Consider the following 18,978-nt stretch of genomic DNA (forward strand, 5'->3'; position numbering starts at 1 on the left):
GGTAATTTTGTATTTCCATACTCCACCACCAATTTACATGTCAAGTCAAGCCCTTTTACAAACCAGCGAGATACTTAAATCACATAACTATTTCCAAATTCCAAAGACCACTAACTTTAGCATGCTTCAGTGCTCTCCCCGCAGCTGTTTTGAAGGGCCAAACAAAAAAGTCCCCTATGAGCTGAGACTGTGCCCCTGTGGACAAGGGGCTGTTGAAACTACAGCTTATGTCCTGCTATACTGTACCCTCTACAAGGACTCGCTTCATAACTCCTTAACTGGTAAAACACCCGGGAAATTCTTTTTTATGCAGTTATGATCAGATCAGTATGATTCAGTCTCCTTGAACATAGCTGAATTTTGTGCCTGTAAAATTAGGTAGACTTTAATTGATTCACTGATGAACCCATCACCGATTGTAATATTTTTTTCTTGTTTCCTTTTTCTTTGCAATTCTGGTCAGTGACAGTATTCATATATTCATTCACATGTGAAAGTGGGGATTTATCTGGGATCCTTGTTTGCTTAATGGCAAAGTGAGAAACATCTGATGTGGAGAAAGCAAGAAGGATATCTGATACCCTGAGAAAATAAACACTGATTTTGTGAAGTTTCTATGTGCAGTGTCTTACCCATCACCAATGATGTGGAAGAAATCAAGTTGATCCTGTTGTGATTTTCTATTTGTTTTGAAATAACATCAGCCATAAAATAATTACACATTCTTATTTAGCAATATTTCCAGGTAAGTTTTTTATTATTATTTTTTTCTTTTTACCACTTTCTCATGTTCTTGTTAAAAGTAAATGGTTCTCCTAAGCCTAAAAGGAGTGAAAAGCACTTGCAACCAAGACACATTAAAAGGTAACTTTTCTGAAAATCATTAAAATGGTTTGTTTGAGAACTGAAAAGGGATTTAGTCTACTTTAGTCATTTAAAAATTAAAGAACCTATAAAAAAGCAAGTGAAACTTGATTTCATAGAACTGAATAATTTTAAAATTATGCAGCTGTAATACAGTTGTGCATGCATGACCAGCTTTCACTAAGTAGGCTACTTAGTTTACTTCTTTCTCCAATTCAGCAAAGATACTCCTCATACATAGCTGCTGCAACTTTGCAAACAGATGTGGATCTTACTGCTCACCTGGCTCCCACTAAACCTAAGAGATACATCTGACACACAGATTTTCATCAGAAGTATCATATGAAAGCTGGCCTCTGTTCTGCTTGCTATGAACAAAGAAGAGAGTACACTGCTTGCTCGTGAACATCCCTTACTTCAGATTTCAACAAATTAACCTAGCACAAAACTTTAGTTGTCAGCGTATAACTAGATCTAACTCGCAATAAGGAAATATGGTCTATAGCATTTTTGATTACACACAGGGCATTTTAAATCTGAATCCTTATTCATGGTTCATTCAAGAACTACTTGTACCTTCAGATTCCCAGATAAAAAATCATTTTAGCCAAGTTTCCATGTACTGCAATCTAAAGTTTTTATTTGTAGGAAAGACTGTACAACTGATTCCTGCATATATAAAAACTGTTTTGAAAAGGTGAAAAAGTGCCAATCCTTCAGAGTATCTAAAAATTAAGCAACAAGCAGATCTACACAAACTTTAATTACTGTTTTGCTCATTCTTCTATTAAGTTGGAAAGAAATGCAGAGAACCAGGCTAACCTATAGGCCAACCAGCATGTTTGGCTATGTTGCCAGAGCTGTGGGATGATTTTCCTAAAGGAGCGTATATTGTAAGAGAAATTTCTTTTCTTTTCAGATTATTCACTAAAAAATTAAGCAGCTGGTTCTTCCTCAAACACATTTAAGAACAGAACAAGAAAAATCAAAATGAAATCTGAGTGACATATATTTTTAAAAAATTTCATTAGAAAACAGCAGGAAAAAGATATAAGCCATTATGACTTCCTTATCTTACATGTTCCTGAAATGCCAATATCCAAGAATAGAAAAAGTTTAAAATAATTATTCTAAGAAATTACTAACCTAAACTATCCGCAGTGTGTTGCTCTGCTATGAACATAACACTTTTCACAGGCAGTACACAAGACTCTGCTTTTCAGCTGGGACAATCAAAGTGATTTTTCCCTCCTTTCTGCTCTCCCCTCCCCTTTTATTAAACCATTTAAACTATAGGCAATTAAGGCAAAAGCAGGAGATATCCATTTTTACAAGATCTGGTAGTAGGAATCTCTTAATCTTTCCATTTGCAAAACACTGCGGCTGGTCTGGGACAGGCAATTCATTTGCGCGGCTGGTGGATATATTGGTTGACATGTTGTGGGGGAGGAAGTTTTTCCACAGAGGGATGTGGTTTCTGATGGGCCACCTGTGCTGCAGCTGGAGGGAAGTCTTTATCACCCTGATTAAAGAACAAACATAGCAGCATTAAAAACATCACACATACATATCAGCAGTTAGAGCCTCCCTTTTTTCAGAACAAGGATGTGTTGCCGAAATGACCTTTAGATTACTGATTTCAGGTTGGTGCAAATTAGTTGTCTGTCAGTTCAGAATCTTAGAATTTGGAATTAAGACTCTTTGAGTCTGCACACATAGTTATAAAATCCTTCAAATACTTTAGCAGACTTAAGCATGTACAGTATGATACACTTTGGAGAGAGACATTCTGGTTGGTGACTGAATTTGGGAATGGGAAAAATACTTACTTATACTTGGGGTCATTTAAATTTCTATTAACCACTGAAATCACTTTGGGCAAAGTAGTTTAGTAAAAGTCACACATACTGCTGTTCAGAGCACTGTTGAGCTTAGAACGTCAGAAGAGAAAAGCTATCTACTGCTTTTATGTGTTTCCCTCAACAGCAATGACTGTTACCAAGGAATGAGAAAAAGCTTGAGATGTGGTGCTGATAAAGGCTAGCAGATTTTATGGGCAAACTCATCAGGGAATCTGAGCATAATTCTTCCAGTTATCTAGCCACTGTCACAATTCCTGGAAAAAAAAAATCTGCCAGGCTTGGTTTTCCTGATTATATAAACAATATCAATCCTTCTAATCAGATTATCAATCCTTCTAAGCAGATCTTAATACTTTCCATCAGTTTTAGTCAGCTTTGCAAGCCCCGTAAAAGCTTGATTTTCCTTGTTTATTAAACAGCATGCATCAAGCTCTCATCCCACCCTTTCTCTGAAGGACTTATGCTTCAAAAAGCCAGTATATGTCAGCATGCATCCATCAGAAATCCATGAGGTATATTTGTTAAAATCAATTGTGAATAGATTGTGAACCTGCTCAGGTTCTGCCTCCATAAATACTACAGTAGCAGGAACTATTTAGAATAAGAATTATGTCTGTATGAATCAGTAAGTACTGCTAATTCTAAAACCATTAAATTCTATGAGGTTCAGCAAAGTCTTTTCATATATTGGGCACTGAACTTCCAGTTTGCTGGGCTTTTGAAACGCAAGCGGAAATTAACTGTATAACTTAAAATGCTGATACATGACTTTGCATACCTGGGTGTATGTGTAAGCAAGAAAAAACTATTTCTTTCTGAATTTTTATCTTTTGAGTAGTTTCTAAATAAAACTGATATTTGTGCACTCTAAAGCAACTTTTCCCCACCTGGTACCCTTCAGATGTTTGGGGTACTTTTCATAAGCCTCAGAATTTCTACTCAACATCCTTATGCCATAATATATTTATGGGCCTACAAGGTGCCACAGGTCTGTCTGCTGTTTGAGTGTTCGGGGGTTTTTTTTGAGAGAGAGGTTCTCCTGTTATTCACTTTGTTATATTTTCAGCACCTGGCAAAGAACTCTTTATTTTCCAAAATATACACTTAGGCATTACTTTTATTAGTTTCACACCACAGGGTAGAAATTTTCCAGCCCTCCAGGATATCAGTCTAGGTAGTTTTGAAGAACACAGAAACTTTCATACTGTTTTCAGGTATTTTGGCTGGTACTATAAAAGTGGTGCTCACCTATGGATTTTGAAGCTGTTTTCCCCTCATGGCCCAATATAGATATTTTTGCTTTTAATTTTCCAAGTTTCTTAAATATAAAACTAATGATTTTATTGCTACCAATTTTCTACCCACTCTTTCTATTCATTTTTTACTGCATATGTTACCCTGACAAAAGTTACAAAGACAGGAGGGATAGAAATTGTAAAAAAAAGGAATGAGCTATAGTTCACCTTACAGTATTTTAAAATATGTAACCCATGAGATAATTCACATCCTATTAAAAAGCTGAAATAAACACTCCCCCCCCCCCAGGATAATGGGAATTACACAATTGAATTGTATATTTGTTACTTCTTATCTGGTATAACAAAAACAATTATATTTTGTTAAAAAGCACCCTTGGTAAGGAAAAACATTGACTTTAGCAAGCAGTTGCAATTTATATTTTCACTTTAAAACAACTGAAAATTATTGAAAGTGAGGACTTACCCGTGCAATGACACCAGAAATAAACACAGTTGGTTTAGGTGGACTGGAAGATAAAAGGGGAACATTTACTAATATACTCAAATTGATTTGATAGTAGCCATAAGGCAAAATTAATTTAAAAGACTTTTCAGAGGTATAATCAAACTACCAAAATCATAGCCATTCTTGGAAATTAAATCTGCAGACCCTTCGCATCCTGGACATAAACCGTTTCAACTTCTACCATCAGGATGGTGCTACAGAGTACTGTGTCAAAACATCTAGACATCAAAACAGTTTTTTCCCTTGTGCCATTGCTCTGTTGAACTCCTAATTAATGTAGCATGATACAATGATTGACAATGTATGGTAAGACATGACTGCTAAGATGTGACTGGTAATGCTCTGTTAAATGTGAACATATGTTAGACAACAGATGCAGTATACTGTGCCTTAATTCTCCTTTTAAATAGGAGTGTGTGTTAGTTAATAGCTGTAATATTATTTCCTTCAATTTTTTTTCTTTCTTGATTGTATAGTTTTAGTAGATAACATTATTACTTTACTATTGTTTATTTTTGATGTTATGTAAATATATTGAGAGCTCTTCCACTGAAGTCAAATTCCTTGTATGTCTAATCATACTTGGCCAATAAAGCTATCCTATCCTATCCTATCCACTTCACCTTACTCTTGCTTAATTGATTAGTGCATGGGAGGGAAATACCTGAGTGAGCTGAATGGGTTTATCTTAAGGTGTTTCTGATTAAAAAAATTAATGAAAGGAGAATAAAAATAGGAGTACCATCAGAAACCACAGAAGTTTGCTTGTTTAAAATAGAAGCTATCATTGAATCTATCACTATGCAAATATGAATGAAAACATCTGTGGCAATTAAAATGTTAAGAAGAGCATGACTGTTACAACAATGACAACTGTAACTGGCAGTTACAAGTGATCCATTTATTTTGCTATTTTTCCATTATTTGTATGTTTGTTTTACAAGAACTGCAAGATTTAGTAACTGGAGCCAGGTAGAAAAGAAATAAATGCAAGTACTAGGAATCAGTTAAGTTTATGTTTGTCATATAAATATCTACTTCTGTTTTTCCCAGGTCTTTCTTCAGTTCAACACTATGTTTTAATTATTTTTATTGTTGCTGTTCCTAAAGAAGTGAAAGTCAACAATCCTCATCAATTTCCAGCAAACCTTAGTACAGTAGATCCTATTATTTTTTCCCCACCATTATATATATTATCTATCCACAGCTATTAAGATGGTTAAACCAAGTTTCTTGCATGGAGAAAGTGTGCCTTGGAACATTAAATATAGTAGGGCCTCTGAGACAGTCCTACCACCTGCTTCTAACTTGACTGGAATAAATATATAAGCTAGTTCCAGCCACTGATACAACACCAGTAGCCACCCTCTTATGAACTCAACATCAAACAGAAAATGCACAGTGTCAATGAGGATTAACAGGCAATTGAACTGGCTGCCAGGGACTTTTCTCCATCTTTCCACTCCTTCTACAGTATTCAATATCTCCCTTTTTAAGTGGCTCAGCAGGGCTCCTCTCCAGTAACTAGAACAAATAGAATCTTCGTGGCAGTTTTGACAGATAACATTGGTAGCCCCATACATTTCTGGAAAATCAGAGGGAAATGTAGCAATGTACCTCCTGTTTCCCATCTTGTGTTAATCATCTTAGACTGATCAAAGAACAGTAAAAGGTAACATAATTAACAAGGCAATACATTCTATCTGTGTTTAGGCATGCAATTCTCTAACTCAACCCCCCAACTCCGTTTTTCCACTGCAGGAATACACATGGGGCCCTTAAAGCCACCTGCCAGAAAGAACACCTGGGAACTGTGTATGAGCTGCTCTGCCCTCTTCATCAGGCTACAATGTATTTGTAGTAAATAAGCTCTTCTAACTCTATTTATCCTCATTTCCAAACACAGCCAGACCCAGCAAGCAGCAGGATAAACAATATGCTTCAAGCACCATGGGGAAAAAGAAGCAGATGAATGAATGAGCTCAGGTTTGGACTGGGTAGTAAAACATTTCTCTCATCTAGAAAGACTTTAAAGGCACTGGCCTCAGCTTGCAGACAGAGGGGACACCTATCAGGCTCTACTTCAGGTAGCAAAATAACCCAGGTTTGCATTTTTTTTCAGTCTCCTCAAATATTTGAGGGGGTGTCTTCTCAAAGGGTGGATTTATAATAATTAACTAAAGCACTGAAGTGCCCTCCACAAACCTTGTTATGTTATATTTACCTTTAATAAGGTGTAATCTAAGCAAAAAAAGTACTCCATCCAATGCAATGCAGAGTTACTGTCAAGCATTATACCAGACATCCAAGGAAAAGAGCACCCCAAAACCTTGGCATGAAAGAGAAACAAGGCAGCCACAGCTACTCCTGTCTGTTCCCTGCAAAGTTCAGACTACTTCAACTCTACCCTCCTTGCCGGTGTATCTAAGGAGTAACAAGAGAGGGACTTGGGTGGAGAGGAGATACAGTTGACCTCTAAAACCTACTACTTTAGAGGGACTTTCAAAGCACGCTTCCAGAATGCCAAGTGGTAATCTATAGTCCCATGGGTCGAAGTTTTAGTAGTAAACACAAAGTAGATAATGTAACTCTAAATTAATGCTACAACATAAAAATTAAGGGAACTGAATTATGACATTTCTGGGGCACATTCTTGATTTACAAACTTGAGTGAATGTCTACTAAGCATTTAATACACATGAAGAAAATAAAGAAAAATGAGTAGCAGATAGTATGTTAATAAAACATGAAATTTAGTTTTCACACACTATTTGCCTGATACATTTTCTGAAAGGTGTTATAATGGCAAATCTGAATTTGAATGATTTCCTCATATATTTTCCCTCTGACCTTTCAGTTTTCATTGTTCTCCAATGAACCATGAAAGTTGAATACAGCATTTTCTGACAATCATTCCCAAATTGATTTATCTACCAATATTTCCAAGAATAATAATTGCTGTGATGTTACCTACATCAGGAAAGACACCAGCTTGGATACTCTTTCCCGGTCTCTGCAAGGGCTTCTGGAGACATGCACATGGAAGCTATTTCAATCTAAAGGCTAACTACACAAAAAAGCAGGCAACAACATGGCAAAGTGCTCATAATTTGGGCTCAGGAATAAATAGATAAATTGACTTGACCAGAGGGCTATGGCAAGGCAGCTGTGGGCTTGGAGGTTAAGAAGCTCAGGCAAATGTAGCATGTGAATGAGAGCACCTAAAAGTCTTCTATAAACTGGCTCTCCAGGGATGTTCGACAGTAACATCAATGGTTCTTGGCAGGCATAACCAATGCTATGCTAACCGGAATGGATGCCAGGTGTCAATCTACATAGCTAGAGCAGGGTTTCTCAACCAGGGTTCTATAGAACTCTAGGGTTCCGCGAGAACTCACTAGGGGTTCCCTGGGAGATCACAATTTACTTTAAAAATTCAAATTCAGGCAACTTCACATTAAAGAGGTAAGTTTCATTCTGTATTTTTAGTTTGAGAACACTGTTAATGCATGTATATAGGCCTATGCATGAAATGAATATAATAATCTTGTAACTTCTAGCCTATATTTGAGCCTGAACGTGCAGGGGTTCCCTGAAAAATATTTCAAGGGTTCCTCCAGGGTCAAAAGGTTGAGAAAGGCTGAGCTAGAGGGTACCTGACTCCATTCCATTTTCCCCTCAGATAAAACAGGCTTGGAAATTGATACTTGCTTGGTCATGTATGGCCAGAAAAAGCCAAATACACAACTCTATCCAGGCAACCAGGCTAAATATCAAAAAGCTAAGCAAACACCAAACTTGGTTAGTACTTGGACAGGAGACTACTTGTAGATATTGTATTGTAGGTTAATCTGGGGATGACAACAAAAACATCTGGGAAGAAGCCAATGGCCAAACCCTGTAGCATTGCCGCCAATAAAACTAAAGGGACGTGTCCAGGAAACTTGATTCATGGGTATCTCTTTTTCTTTAGTTCTTTTTAAAGCTCGTTCAGTCCATTCAGCCTTCTACAGATAACACTTAGGATATCAAGCAACAAGGGGAACAACTAGGAAAACGGTTTCGAATTCTGACTTGGATATGAACTCCACTGGGCAAAGCCTAGCCTCCCTCACAGGGCTATTATGAAGATAAAACAGAGTGGGATGAAGAGGCCCATACCCCATTGTGAGGTGTTTTTTTTAAAAGAAAGCTGGGCTGTAAATATAAACTAAAAGAACAGCAGCTTTGGGACAACAAACAAATAAAAGATTATGCCAATAAGCTGCAAGGCTGGGAGAAATACAAATGATCTCTGATCATCTGAGGAAAACGTACTTTCAAAAGACATCTCCTTCTTCCCAGATGTCAAAGTCTGTCTGGAGCTCTGACTGCTTGTTCCTAAATGATGGTGATGACCGAGGGTCCCTGAGATGCATTACTGGAAATGGCAGCAAACTGAAGGCTTACTAAAAGCAGGCTCTTAGTATTTATTCTAGACTGCTCCAATCCAGTGTTTTTATATTGCCTGCCAATCACAGAGCCTGCATTCTATCTTTCTACTTCTCCTTTCTTAAGAGAGGCCCCAAGGTCCTATACCTACAACACCATCTATCACAAATAACAGCTTTTCCTGTTTCTTTCTTAGATTTGTATTCTGTCGGTCTTAAATTCTACATTATGCGTCTTAATTATATCTTGAACAATTAATAATTACTAAAAATTAAAATAAAAAACAAAAACAAATAACAGCTAAAAATCGAAAAGGAAAGAGAAAACCTGGTAGTGATTTTTCCTTCCACTTCTCTAGTCCTGAAACGGGCATAATAAGGAGGAGAAAGTAAAATTTCACTTTTAAATGCTTTACACTATGCTTTTGTTGCATGCAAAGTATAACCTATGCTCCCAGTATTTTGTAAGCTATAATGGCTGCTTTGACAGATGTTGGCTTGCAGATATAAGATACTTTTATTGTCAAGGCTTTAGAAAATAAAACATGTTCTTTGAAAAAACTCCTTTATCATATGGCATTGTTGCTTTTAACAAATTAATTGGACAAATATATAACAGGTTTGATTTTTAAAATACTACTGTAATAATTTGTCACATTTCAGAGAGAATATTTTCATCTTCATCAAAATAAAGAGATTGCTTTTTAAAAATTAACATATGGAGGGAAAAATAACACCTGTTTTAGACCTTTTTTTTCAAGCACCAACTCTGACATCACTCATATGCTGCTATGAAGCAAAGAACCTGCTGAACACTGGTCGCTTCGAGGGTTTAATTTATTTTTAATCCCATACAACGGAATTCTAATATATTATAATACAAGCGATTAAACATGCTGTTTACTGACACTACAAATAAATCTCACAGAAGACTGATTAGTTGAGAAATCCATTTAAACTGAAGAAGAGATATGACAAACTTGGTCTCAATGCAGTCATTATTCATTATTGTTAGATCACATCTATAATATTTCATACAGCCCTTTAGTATTTTTAAAGCACTTTGTGTACATTCAGGCAATAATCCTCACAAAAACCCAAGCTCTGGGACAGAGATCTGCATTACCAGCTTTAGTAAGGTTTTCAGTCATGGATAGGGCTGCATGTGTTATAGCTGGCTTGCCGATCTTTGTACCACACGTAGTCTTTACAAACAGCTGGGCCTACAGAGTAGAGAAATGGAAGCATATACGCCAACACCCTCTACTACTATTTAGCTTTATCTGTGCTCAGGGAATCCCTGAAGGCGGCCTGTGTTTTCTATAATTGCAGTAACACTTTGTTTCAATCTGCAAGGGATATACTGAACAGGCACTGAACTTGGGGCATGACTACAATTCTTGCTTAGTCCACAGGCAAACCACTTTCTCATCTTGGGTATTCTCAACTCAAGGTATGATGATAGAAACTGAGATGCAGGCAGGTGCCTCAGAATGCTTGCTGTGCTTACTAGTGAAAATGTGGGTAAGGACAAGCCACAATCCTCAACTTACATGAGTGCAGAAATGATATTGTAAAACGAAAGTAATCAATCAATCAATCAACCCATATCTTCTGCTGCATACAAAAGCACATTAAAACAAATTAATGTTTTAAAAATACACAATCTTTCTTGCCTTGATGCAGCTATGGATGAATCTCAATAGGGTGTTCCCAACAGGGGAATTCTACCTACTTTTCATCTTTGATTTTTGGTATTTCATTTGAGAAGTACAATTTTTCTAGCAAGCTCTCCTAAAATCACAACAGTTTCTGATCATTATTTAATTCTTGTTTGCTTCTCACAAAGCTCAGATTTTGCTAGCAGACTGACACCAATCAGGCATTTTATTAATACACAATACTGTTTTCCTAACAGCTTAAGCCAAACTGCACATTTGCAAAGCTTTCCACAGGATGGCACTGAGGAACCTCCAAGATTTTGAAGCTGAATGAAAGTAAGCAGTTTATTTTTCCTAAATAAAGTTGCACAGTTGCAAATAATGTGCCCCCAAGCCTTCCTAAGAATTACAGTACACTTATAGATACACCCCTGAGGCACTTAAAAAAAAGACCATGCTTATTATTTTTGCACCATTCTAAAGTAAAAAAAGGCAAACAGATAAAATACAAGCATGCAGAAGGAAGATTTAACACAGTCATTGGTTTAAGGGGCTTGTGTGTGAACACATATACACTGAATTATAACTCCCATCACCCCCAGACAGCAAGCAATCCAAAGACACAAGTTTAGTAGCAATGAAATTTTCCTTTAGTCCCTGTTGCAAGCAGTCTAACAGTTTGATGGCAGGTTTCAGGTAGCTATAACATACTGAACACTCTCCAATCATCACTCTTTTCTTCAGCCCAGTGGAGGATATGATACATGCTGCACTATTTGCACATCCCCACTGAGCCAATTTCTCTTTACTTACATGCAATGTTGTGAATCAGCAGCTTCTTTCAATAATGTCTGTGTTTTCAAATAAAGTCCTGTTCTTTGGGAGAGGAGGACTCCATTTGTCATCCCTGCATAATCCATCTTCTCAGTAGGGTATATAATCAAGGTCTGTGGTATGTTGGCCTGTATTTAGGAAAACCTTCCAGTGCTAACAAATAATCTTATTTAGTAAATGAGCAAATCTACCAAGTTCAGTTTTGCTCATTTATAGCTTTCCAAATACTAAGTGTATTTGCATTCACATTTCTCCTAATATATACATTTTTAAGCAATTGTCTCTAATACAGCATGGACTTGTACATGTGCTTTTTGGTTTCTGTGTTTTAAACTACATCATAAAATTTGGAAAAGTATAAATATTTGCTTGCACATATTTGTTCTATACATTTTAAAAGTGCTAATAAATAATGGATCACTTAGATTTCTTTCTAATCCCTATATTTCATTTTTTAAACAAAAGGATTTAAAAGGGGTGCCTTTTTATAAAAGATCGCCATTAGAATATAAAATCCCCCTCATCTCTAGTAAATGGAAAATAAAACTCAACCAATTTCAGATTATATAATAAAAACATTTTATTATGCAAAATTCAACAGCAAATGTGTTAAATTTGCTTCCGTGTTCACTATAGATTTCAAGAATCTATGCCCTGCTGTAGATGGTTCTGCTATAAAGGCTCTGTATGGCTTTACCGTGAGTTTCCTTTAGGATACTAAACTTGCAAGATTGCATCAAGTTAGGCTTTTAGGAACAACAGGTGCAAGAACAACCCTTGTTGCTGAAAGCCTAACTTGATGCATTTTTTAGCACTGTCAATTGTTAAACAATTTGCCAAGCCAATGTTTCACTGCTAGCTGGAAAGCATTTGGTTATTCACACTATTCCTGCTATTATAATAATCATAAAGGTATGTATTTCATTCAATTTAATCAGTCCTGACAAATTTGAACTGTGTAACTAATCCTGCCGAAAAGCATTGTGCTTCGGGTTCAGGCTGCAGTGTTATACCTATGACAGCCATCTGCATAGGTTGGTCATTACTTGCTGCTATAATGATCTGAGCATGTGATAGAGATGCATGGAAGAATCATCCCTGAGAAACCAGAGTTTAGTTTTATGTTTATGTCTTATTAGGTTTAGGTGTTTTCAGACATGAAGGTGACTAGCAAGTATACTTGTCTTTAAAAAATGTGGGAATGTCTTTAGAATAAGGAATGTTCATGAGATTTAAAGATGGAAGAAACATGAGTTCAAGCATGGTAACAGCACATATCCATTTGAGGTAAAGTATTCTGTCTTTCAAAGGGTAAGCATGCAGTGTTCCATCAGAGCAACAAAATAAGCTGAGCTATTTCCACAAACTTCTGATAACTGATGAACAAGATTGGTTCAGCTTGTTTCTCGCTTTTAGTGATAATATATACTAGACTTTCTCCTCCTTTTGACCCTGGAGGAACCTTTGAAATATTTTTCGGGCCTTGGGGAACCCTTGCACATTCAGGCTCAAATATAGGCCAGAAGTTACAAAATTATTATATTCATTTCATGTGTCAGCCTGTCTATATGCATTAACAGTGTTCTTAAACTAAAAATAAAGAATGAAACTTACCTCTTTAATGTGAAGTTGCCCACATTTGAAATAATCTTTTTATAAATTGTGATTGCCCAGGGAACCCCTACTGACCTCTCATGGAACCCTAGGGTTCCACAGTACCCTGACTTGAGAAACCCTGATAGAAACTATATAAATGCCCAAGAGTATTCATACAAATAACACAAATGCCTCCAAGAGGGTTTTCTTAGATTTCAATTTAAAGCCACTGTATTAAAGCTATCCTAAAGATAGTGCTGAAATTCATGAGTGAGAAATAAGATTACAATTCTATGTCCTAGCTTTAAACTATGTTAGCTATCAGACTGCTAGGACAGTGCCACTAGTTTTTAAAGGCAGTAATTCATTTCAGCTTTATTTGAATTTATAAGGCATCTGAAAGACATTACCAGAAGCCATAGGTTATCTCACCTTTACAAGTGGACATATTTGTAGACATCTTGAGTTTCATAGCCACAGTATATATACCATGATAATGCCCAATCATATTATCTTACACTTACATTCTTTTTTCCCTTTCTCTGCTGTACTTACTGCAGTATTACATGAACAATTGCTTTACCACTGGGTAGTCCTCCTGGTCCCCACTACCCAAAATAATTTACAATACTTCTAATATTCTTTTCTCTCTAAAAAAAAAGAAGGACTTCTGTAACAGTCCTCCGTATATAAGAGACTCACATGTTCCAAGATTGAGAAATTATGCAAAGGCAGAAAGACAATATAATTCTTAGAATCTGGCAACCACCTAATCATCTCATAGGCCCTAAGAATTTTCAGGTTAGACATTCAAATAAAGGGTTAGTCTGGCAATGGGTCACTGAACCCAAATCTAAACATGCAGAGTGTTATATATCCCTTCTATGTGGGAAGTGTTCCATAATCTAAATACAAAATCCACAGTAGCTCTCTCAATTAGAACATGTTCTAAATTCAAACTTGCAGAACCAATAGACTTAATTAGATTGGGAGCATATGTGATCCAATATTAAATTTCCACTCAAAATGTTTAGCATTAGATGTTTACTGTGAAAAAAATAATTCCTTCAGATAATGAATCTACTGTACTTTTTGGAGGATTTAACTAGCATCATGCAATGAATGTATCAAATCAATAGCATACCTTAATGCAAGATACACACACACACACACACACACTTTTACACCCTGCCTTTTTCTCTGAGATTTCAAAGCAGTCTTCATTGTAGTCTCCCTACATTTTGTCTCCAGAACAACCACCTTCTGAATGGATGGGATGAGAGAGAGTGACTAGTCCAAAGTCACCCAGTGAACTCTATGGTCCATTGGCAACTTAAATCTGGATTTGTCCAAACTCAACACCCTAACCTCTGCACCACACTGGCTCTTGATTTTCATATATTAAATGTGTCTCCCATATTTAACTTCTTATTCTCCCTATCATATGCACCTGTACACACAAATTATCCAGTATATGTAGTATAAAATGCAACTCTACCAGAATAAAACAACTTATTGCACCTTATTTAAATGTTCTTGCTATACAAGGACATAGCCTCATTTAAATTGTCTGCTCAGAAACCAAACTATAAATGCAACAAAATGATGTGACTTATTCTTATCCATAATAATTGGCTTTCCATGACACTTGTTTTAGCAAGTAAAAATAGCAAGTAATTGAAATGCTCCTTCAACATGCCAACATCCTATTGAGTCACCCTCAAAACTACCTGGGAAACAGATTATTTATTAAATAATCCGTTAAACCCTCATAAATACTAATGATATACAGTATCTAGCAACTAGCAGTAGCTGCTTGTCATCTTATGATCTAGTCACACATAGACAAATCTGTGGAACTGAAAAAGGAAGAGGGAATCAACCAACACTTCAGTACATATTTCCACATAACTAATGCTTAACCCTCCCTCCAACACCACTGCGTTTGTAAGTTCGCACATCAAAAAGAAGACAAGGACACATACTATACAATTTCTCTATGCACAACATGAGGATATACTGAAACAGTACACCCTCATACCTTACATCCTGAAGTGGCAGGATCTTCAGGAATTGTATTTCTCACTGGAGTCTTGTTCCATCCAGATTTTCTACCCTTTACTTACAAAAGTGGGGGAAAAAATGCTTCCCATTTCTGAGACTGTGCTGTTTTTACGGTTTCTCCCTCCCTGTTTTTAAAAAACAGTCTCTCCATCATCCCAGAACAGATTTAATACATACACAAACAGACTCATACATATACACTGTATTTGCATACCAGGCCCTGTGGACAGACACTGCATCTTGATTTAACATCTAAGAGGATGAAGTGGAAGCTCATCGACTTGGAAGCTGCTATGTCTCAGCCACAATTATATCACTGGATTATTGTTGAGGGAAGAATTAAAACAACAAGTACTATGCATACTACCTTGAACTCTTGGAGGAAAAAGGAGGGCATAAATAGTCAAATAAAATAATGTCCATGCTTTCAAGGTACGATAAACCTCCTGTGGGAACTCTGACAAAATTTAATAGGGCTATGCAAAGGGCTAAGAAGAAGAAATTTCTTTTGATGAAGCTTTGTGCCAGCCACCTCCCCTTTTTTCTAAGACTAAAGTGAAACTTTTGCTTGGTGTAGTTCATAGCCCCTCTTGTCCTGCTCTACTTTAGCTTGCAGCATGGGAAAAGCTGGGAAAAGCATTTCCACCCCTGCATTGGCTGAGGGACCTCCTAGACTAAGCAACTCCAGTGTGGGTTTCAGGGAGTCCATACAATGTGCCAGAGATGCCCACTGAGAGCTCTCTTCTAGCACACTGAAGGGTTTCCCAAGCTGGGTGGCTCCAGTGCAGAATGCATGAGGGGAGCAACTAGCCTGAAATAACACTGATGCTTCTCCCAAGCAGAGTGGTTCCAATACAGGCTGGGATGAATTCCAGAGCATGCATGGGAGATGGACAACAAGAAACCACTCAGATTGCAGAGGGTTGTCTCACATAATAGATAGCTTCAGCTTGGGTAGTGGGGAATTCCATACATTCATGGGAGGTGGCCAGCACAAAGCTCCTTGAGAACATACTGAAGTTTTTCCAAACTGGGTAGCTTCAATGAAGAACTGAGGACTATCCCAAAGCTGCCCAGCCTGGAAGCACTTTGGCCAATGCTTGGGATATGAGGGGCCCTGTCCCATAGCACTGGCCCACAGTGATTTGAAGCCAGCTACACTGCAATTTAGGTGGTCTCCTCACTTTACCTCTACAGCCCAAACGGCTTCATCAAAGTGAATGTGTCACTTCAAACAGGGCTAAAATTTAATAGAACTTACTGGATAAATAATAAAGCAGAAGAAATGGGTTGCTGTTTCTCATAAAAGGCAGAATTTCCAGGAAAAAAATTATGTTAGTTTTAATTTCATTCAATGAGGGAGTAAGGAAATCAACAGAACCATCTGTTGCTTTATCCCAATTACATGAAGATTACAGTATAGTTTAAAAATGCATATTTTCAGCTCCTGCTGTCAAAGCAGCATGTCCTTTGGCATTATATAGATGGTAGAAAACATCTGCAGAGAATTATCCACAGAGATGAGAGCATCTCAGATCAATATTTTTGTGACCACTAAATTATGTCACATTTGTCTGCTAATTTAACTTTTAAAAAGATAAAGTAAGTCTGTTATTTTTCTCATATGGTACAATGCTCTTATTAGGACTAATATTCTACAAATGATAAAGCAAGTGTGGGAAAGCTATTTTTTGCTACCCCTGAATCCCTGTTATAGCACCATTTATATAATTTTGAAGGGAAAAACACAAAAAGTACAGTATAAGCCATGACCATGGTTTAAAAAATAAAAACTCTTCCCCAAAACAAGCCCTGCTCCCCAGGTCTCTGCCATATGAGACACAATCTTGCATCATCATTGCTGAGTCTAAAATATAATGCTGCTCCAGAGCATCAACAGGTTGCCTGTAACAAAATCATTTCAATGCACAGTATTTATTCTACTCCGTTATACATCTACAACTGCTATATACTCTCAGGATTATATTTCAAGCAGAATATTTTACTGAAAAACAGAGAGCATGCCATCACAGCTGTTGTAATAAAAGGATGGTACAAAGCATTTAAGGGCATCAAAAGTTGGTTCAGCTAGCTTCAACACAAAAAATGCTTTGGAGCTGCTAGTTAGAGAAAGCGATTCAACTCTGTCTCAGATAGTTCTAAAGAATAAAATATAAATAAGTAAACTAATTTCATCAGTCTGGCCTCTGTGCCACACTGCTGAAATCTTGCCAGGTTCTACTTTCTTCAGGGGCTAGACATCTTTTACAGGACAGGAGCTTGCTTTTCAGAAGGAGGGTACCCAAGGATAAACTGGATGGGGTTACATCACATAATTGGGCAGTTAGAAGTTTCTACCTTTCTCTGGTTCTCTTGGAGGACAGGTTAAAATAATTAAAACTGTTAGCTACTGAAGTACGGATCCAATTCTCACCCCCACACCAAAAAAAAAAAAATAGGGGAGAGAACTCAAGGGTTCAGAGAGTTGAAATACTCTAACATCTGAGCCACTGAAAAGGAGCCCAGCCTTCTGCCACTGAAACATTATCCTGCCAACTCTGAGTTTTCTCATAAGCTATCATAACATCTAACCTTATTGTGAACTCTGCTAAGCTTTTAGCTTCAGTGACACCTTGTCAAAAACCACCTTTACTTGTTTTTGTACTGTATGACAAAACTTTTTTCATCAGCCCAATTTCAGATTAATAGATATGTGGTCTGTGATGAATGAAGAAATATAATGTGGGTGCTTTATCTCATCTTATATTAGGGTTGCCATAATATAAAGGAGAAAGTTCCCACCTGCTTTCTCCTCCAGTCTATTACTCATGATTCCCTCCTGCCTAATGGAATAGAAAAGAGTCTTGTTTTATTCTACAGGAGGAGGACTGGAAAGCAGATGAGGGAACCGAAAGAGGACAAGGGCAGGCAAAATTATAATGGGTTCAGTACCTGTAAAAAGACAAGATTATTTTCCAGGCTGCACTCTGGCAATGCTATTATGTACAGAAGCTAACAGGCAGGCTTGTGGGATTCTTATCTGAACTGGAGATGCAGATAATGCGCTAAAAAACTAATATGCTGAACTCTGTGAGAGGACAGATAAACTCTTCAATTCAAGAGGAAGCACCGAAAAGTTCTAGTCCTCCTCCATACTAGCTACAAATGTCACCTGGAGAAATGGCTTACTCAAAAATTATCTACATTAATCATGATGTGCTTTACATTTTATACCATGTACTGGTTGCGTTCTCAATAATTCTCTCACCTATGATCCATTATCCACAACACAGCACCAAGTCACATTATTCCGCATGATAGGTAATAAGAAAAATATAGTAGGGAGTTCAGTTAAAATCAGTAGAAAAATCTGAACCCAATACATTCAGCTGAAACCAATTAGCTATGGGCATCTCACCTGCCAATTCTTTAGCAAAACTTTCCCAAATAACCTTAAAATAATCCTTTTTCCTGTCCAAACTATGATGGATGCAGAATTAAAAATGATCTTCCTCTTCCCTCTTTGACAGCAGAGTCCTAACTGATTATTTTGGAGAGATAGTATTTGCAAGGCAAGCCAATTTCCTCCTTTCCTTTTGCAGCCGGCATCTAGTAGCCCTAATACTTTACATCAGAAAATATTATGTGGGTGGGAACAGAGTATTAACTAAATGTTATGCATTTACTGAGGCATTCCCCAAGTGTGGTGCACAGACTGTTAGACTAGCTTCCACTATCCACAGCCAACCACTGGTATTCTAAAGTATGGGTAGAACAGCTGTATTATCTTTTCATAATTCAACCTTTGCAGCAGCATTAGGTTTGTGCACCTAATGCAATTTTCCTCAATTTGGGCACTAGGACATTATCTGGAAGTGTGGACTTCAATCCCCAGAATTTTCG

General features: G+C 37.1%; 1 protein-coding gene across 1 annotated transcript in view; it reads right to left on the minus strand.

Moving 5' to 3' along the window:
- Nucleotides 1-1,357: 1,357 nt before the first annotated feature.
- The window catches only part of DAP (death associated protein), a 39,353-nt gene continuing 21,732 nt past the window's right edge, over nucleotides 1,358-18,978 (minus strand). The window contains exons 3-4 of the mRNA XM_063298748.1: nucleotides 4,449-4,491; nucleotides 1,358-2,386 (exon numbers count right to left, since the gene is read on the minus strand). Of these exons, the coding sequence (XP_063154818.1) occupies nucleotides 2,267-2,386; nucleotides 4,449-4,491 (163 nt within the window). The 3' untranslated portion in view covers nucleotides 1,358-2,266. The remainder of the gene's footprint in view (nucleotides 2,387-4,448; nucleotides 4,492-18,978) is intronic.

Source organism: Candoia aspera, chromosome 3, assembly GCF_035149785.1.
Source record: "Candoia aspera isolate rCanAsp1 chromosome 3, rCanAsp1.hap2, whole genome shotgun sequence".
NCBI classification, from domain to species: domain Eukaryota; kingdom Metazoa; phylum Chordata; class Lepidosauria; order Squamata; family Boidae; genus Candoia; species Candoia aspera.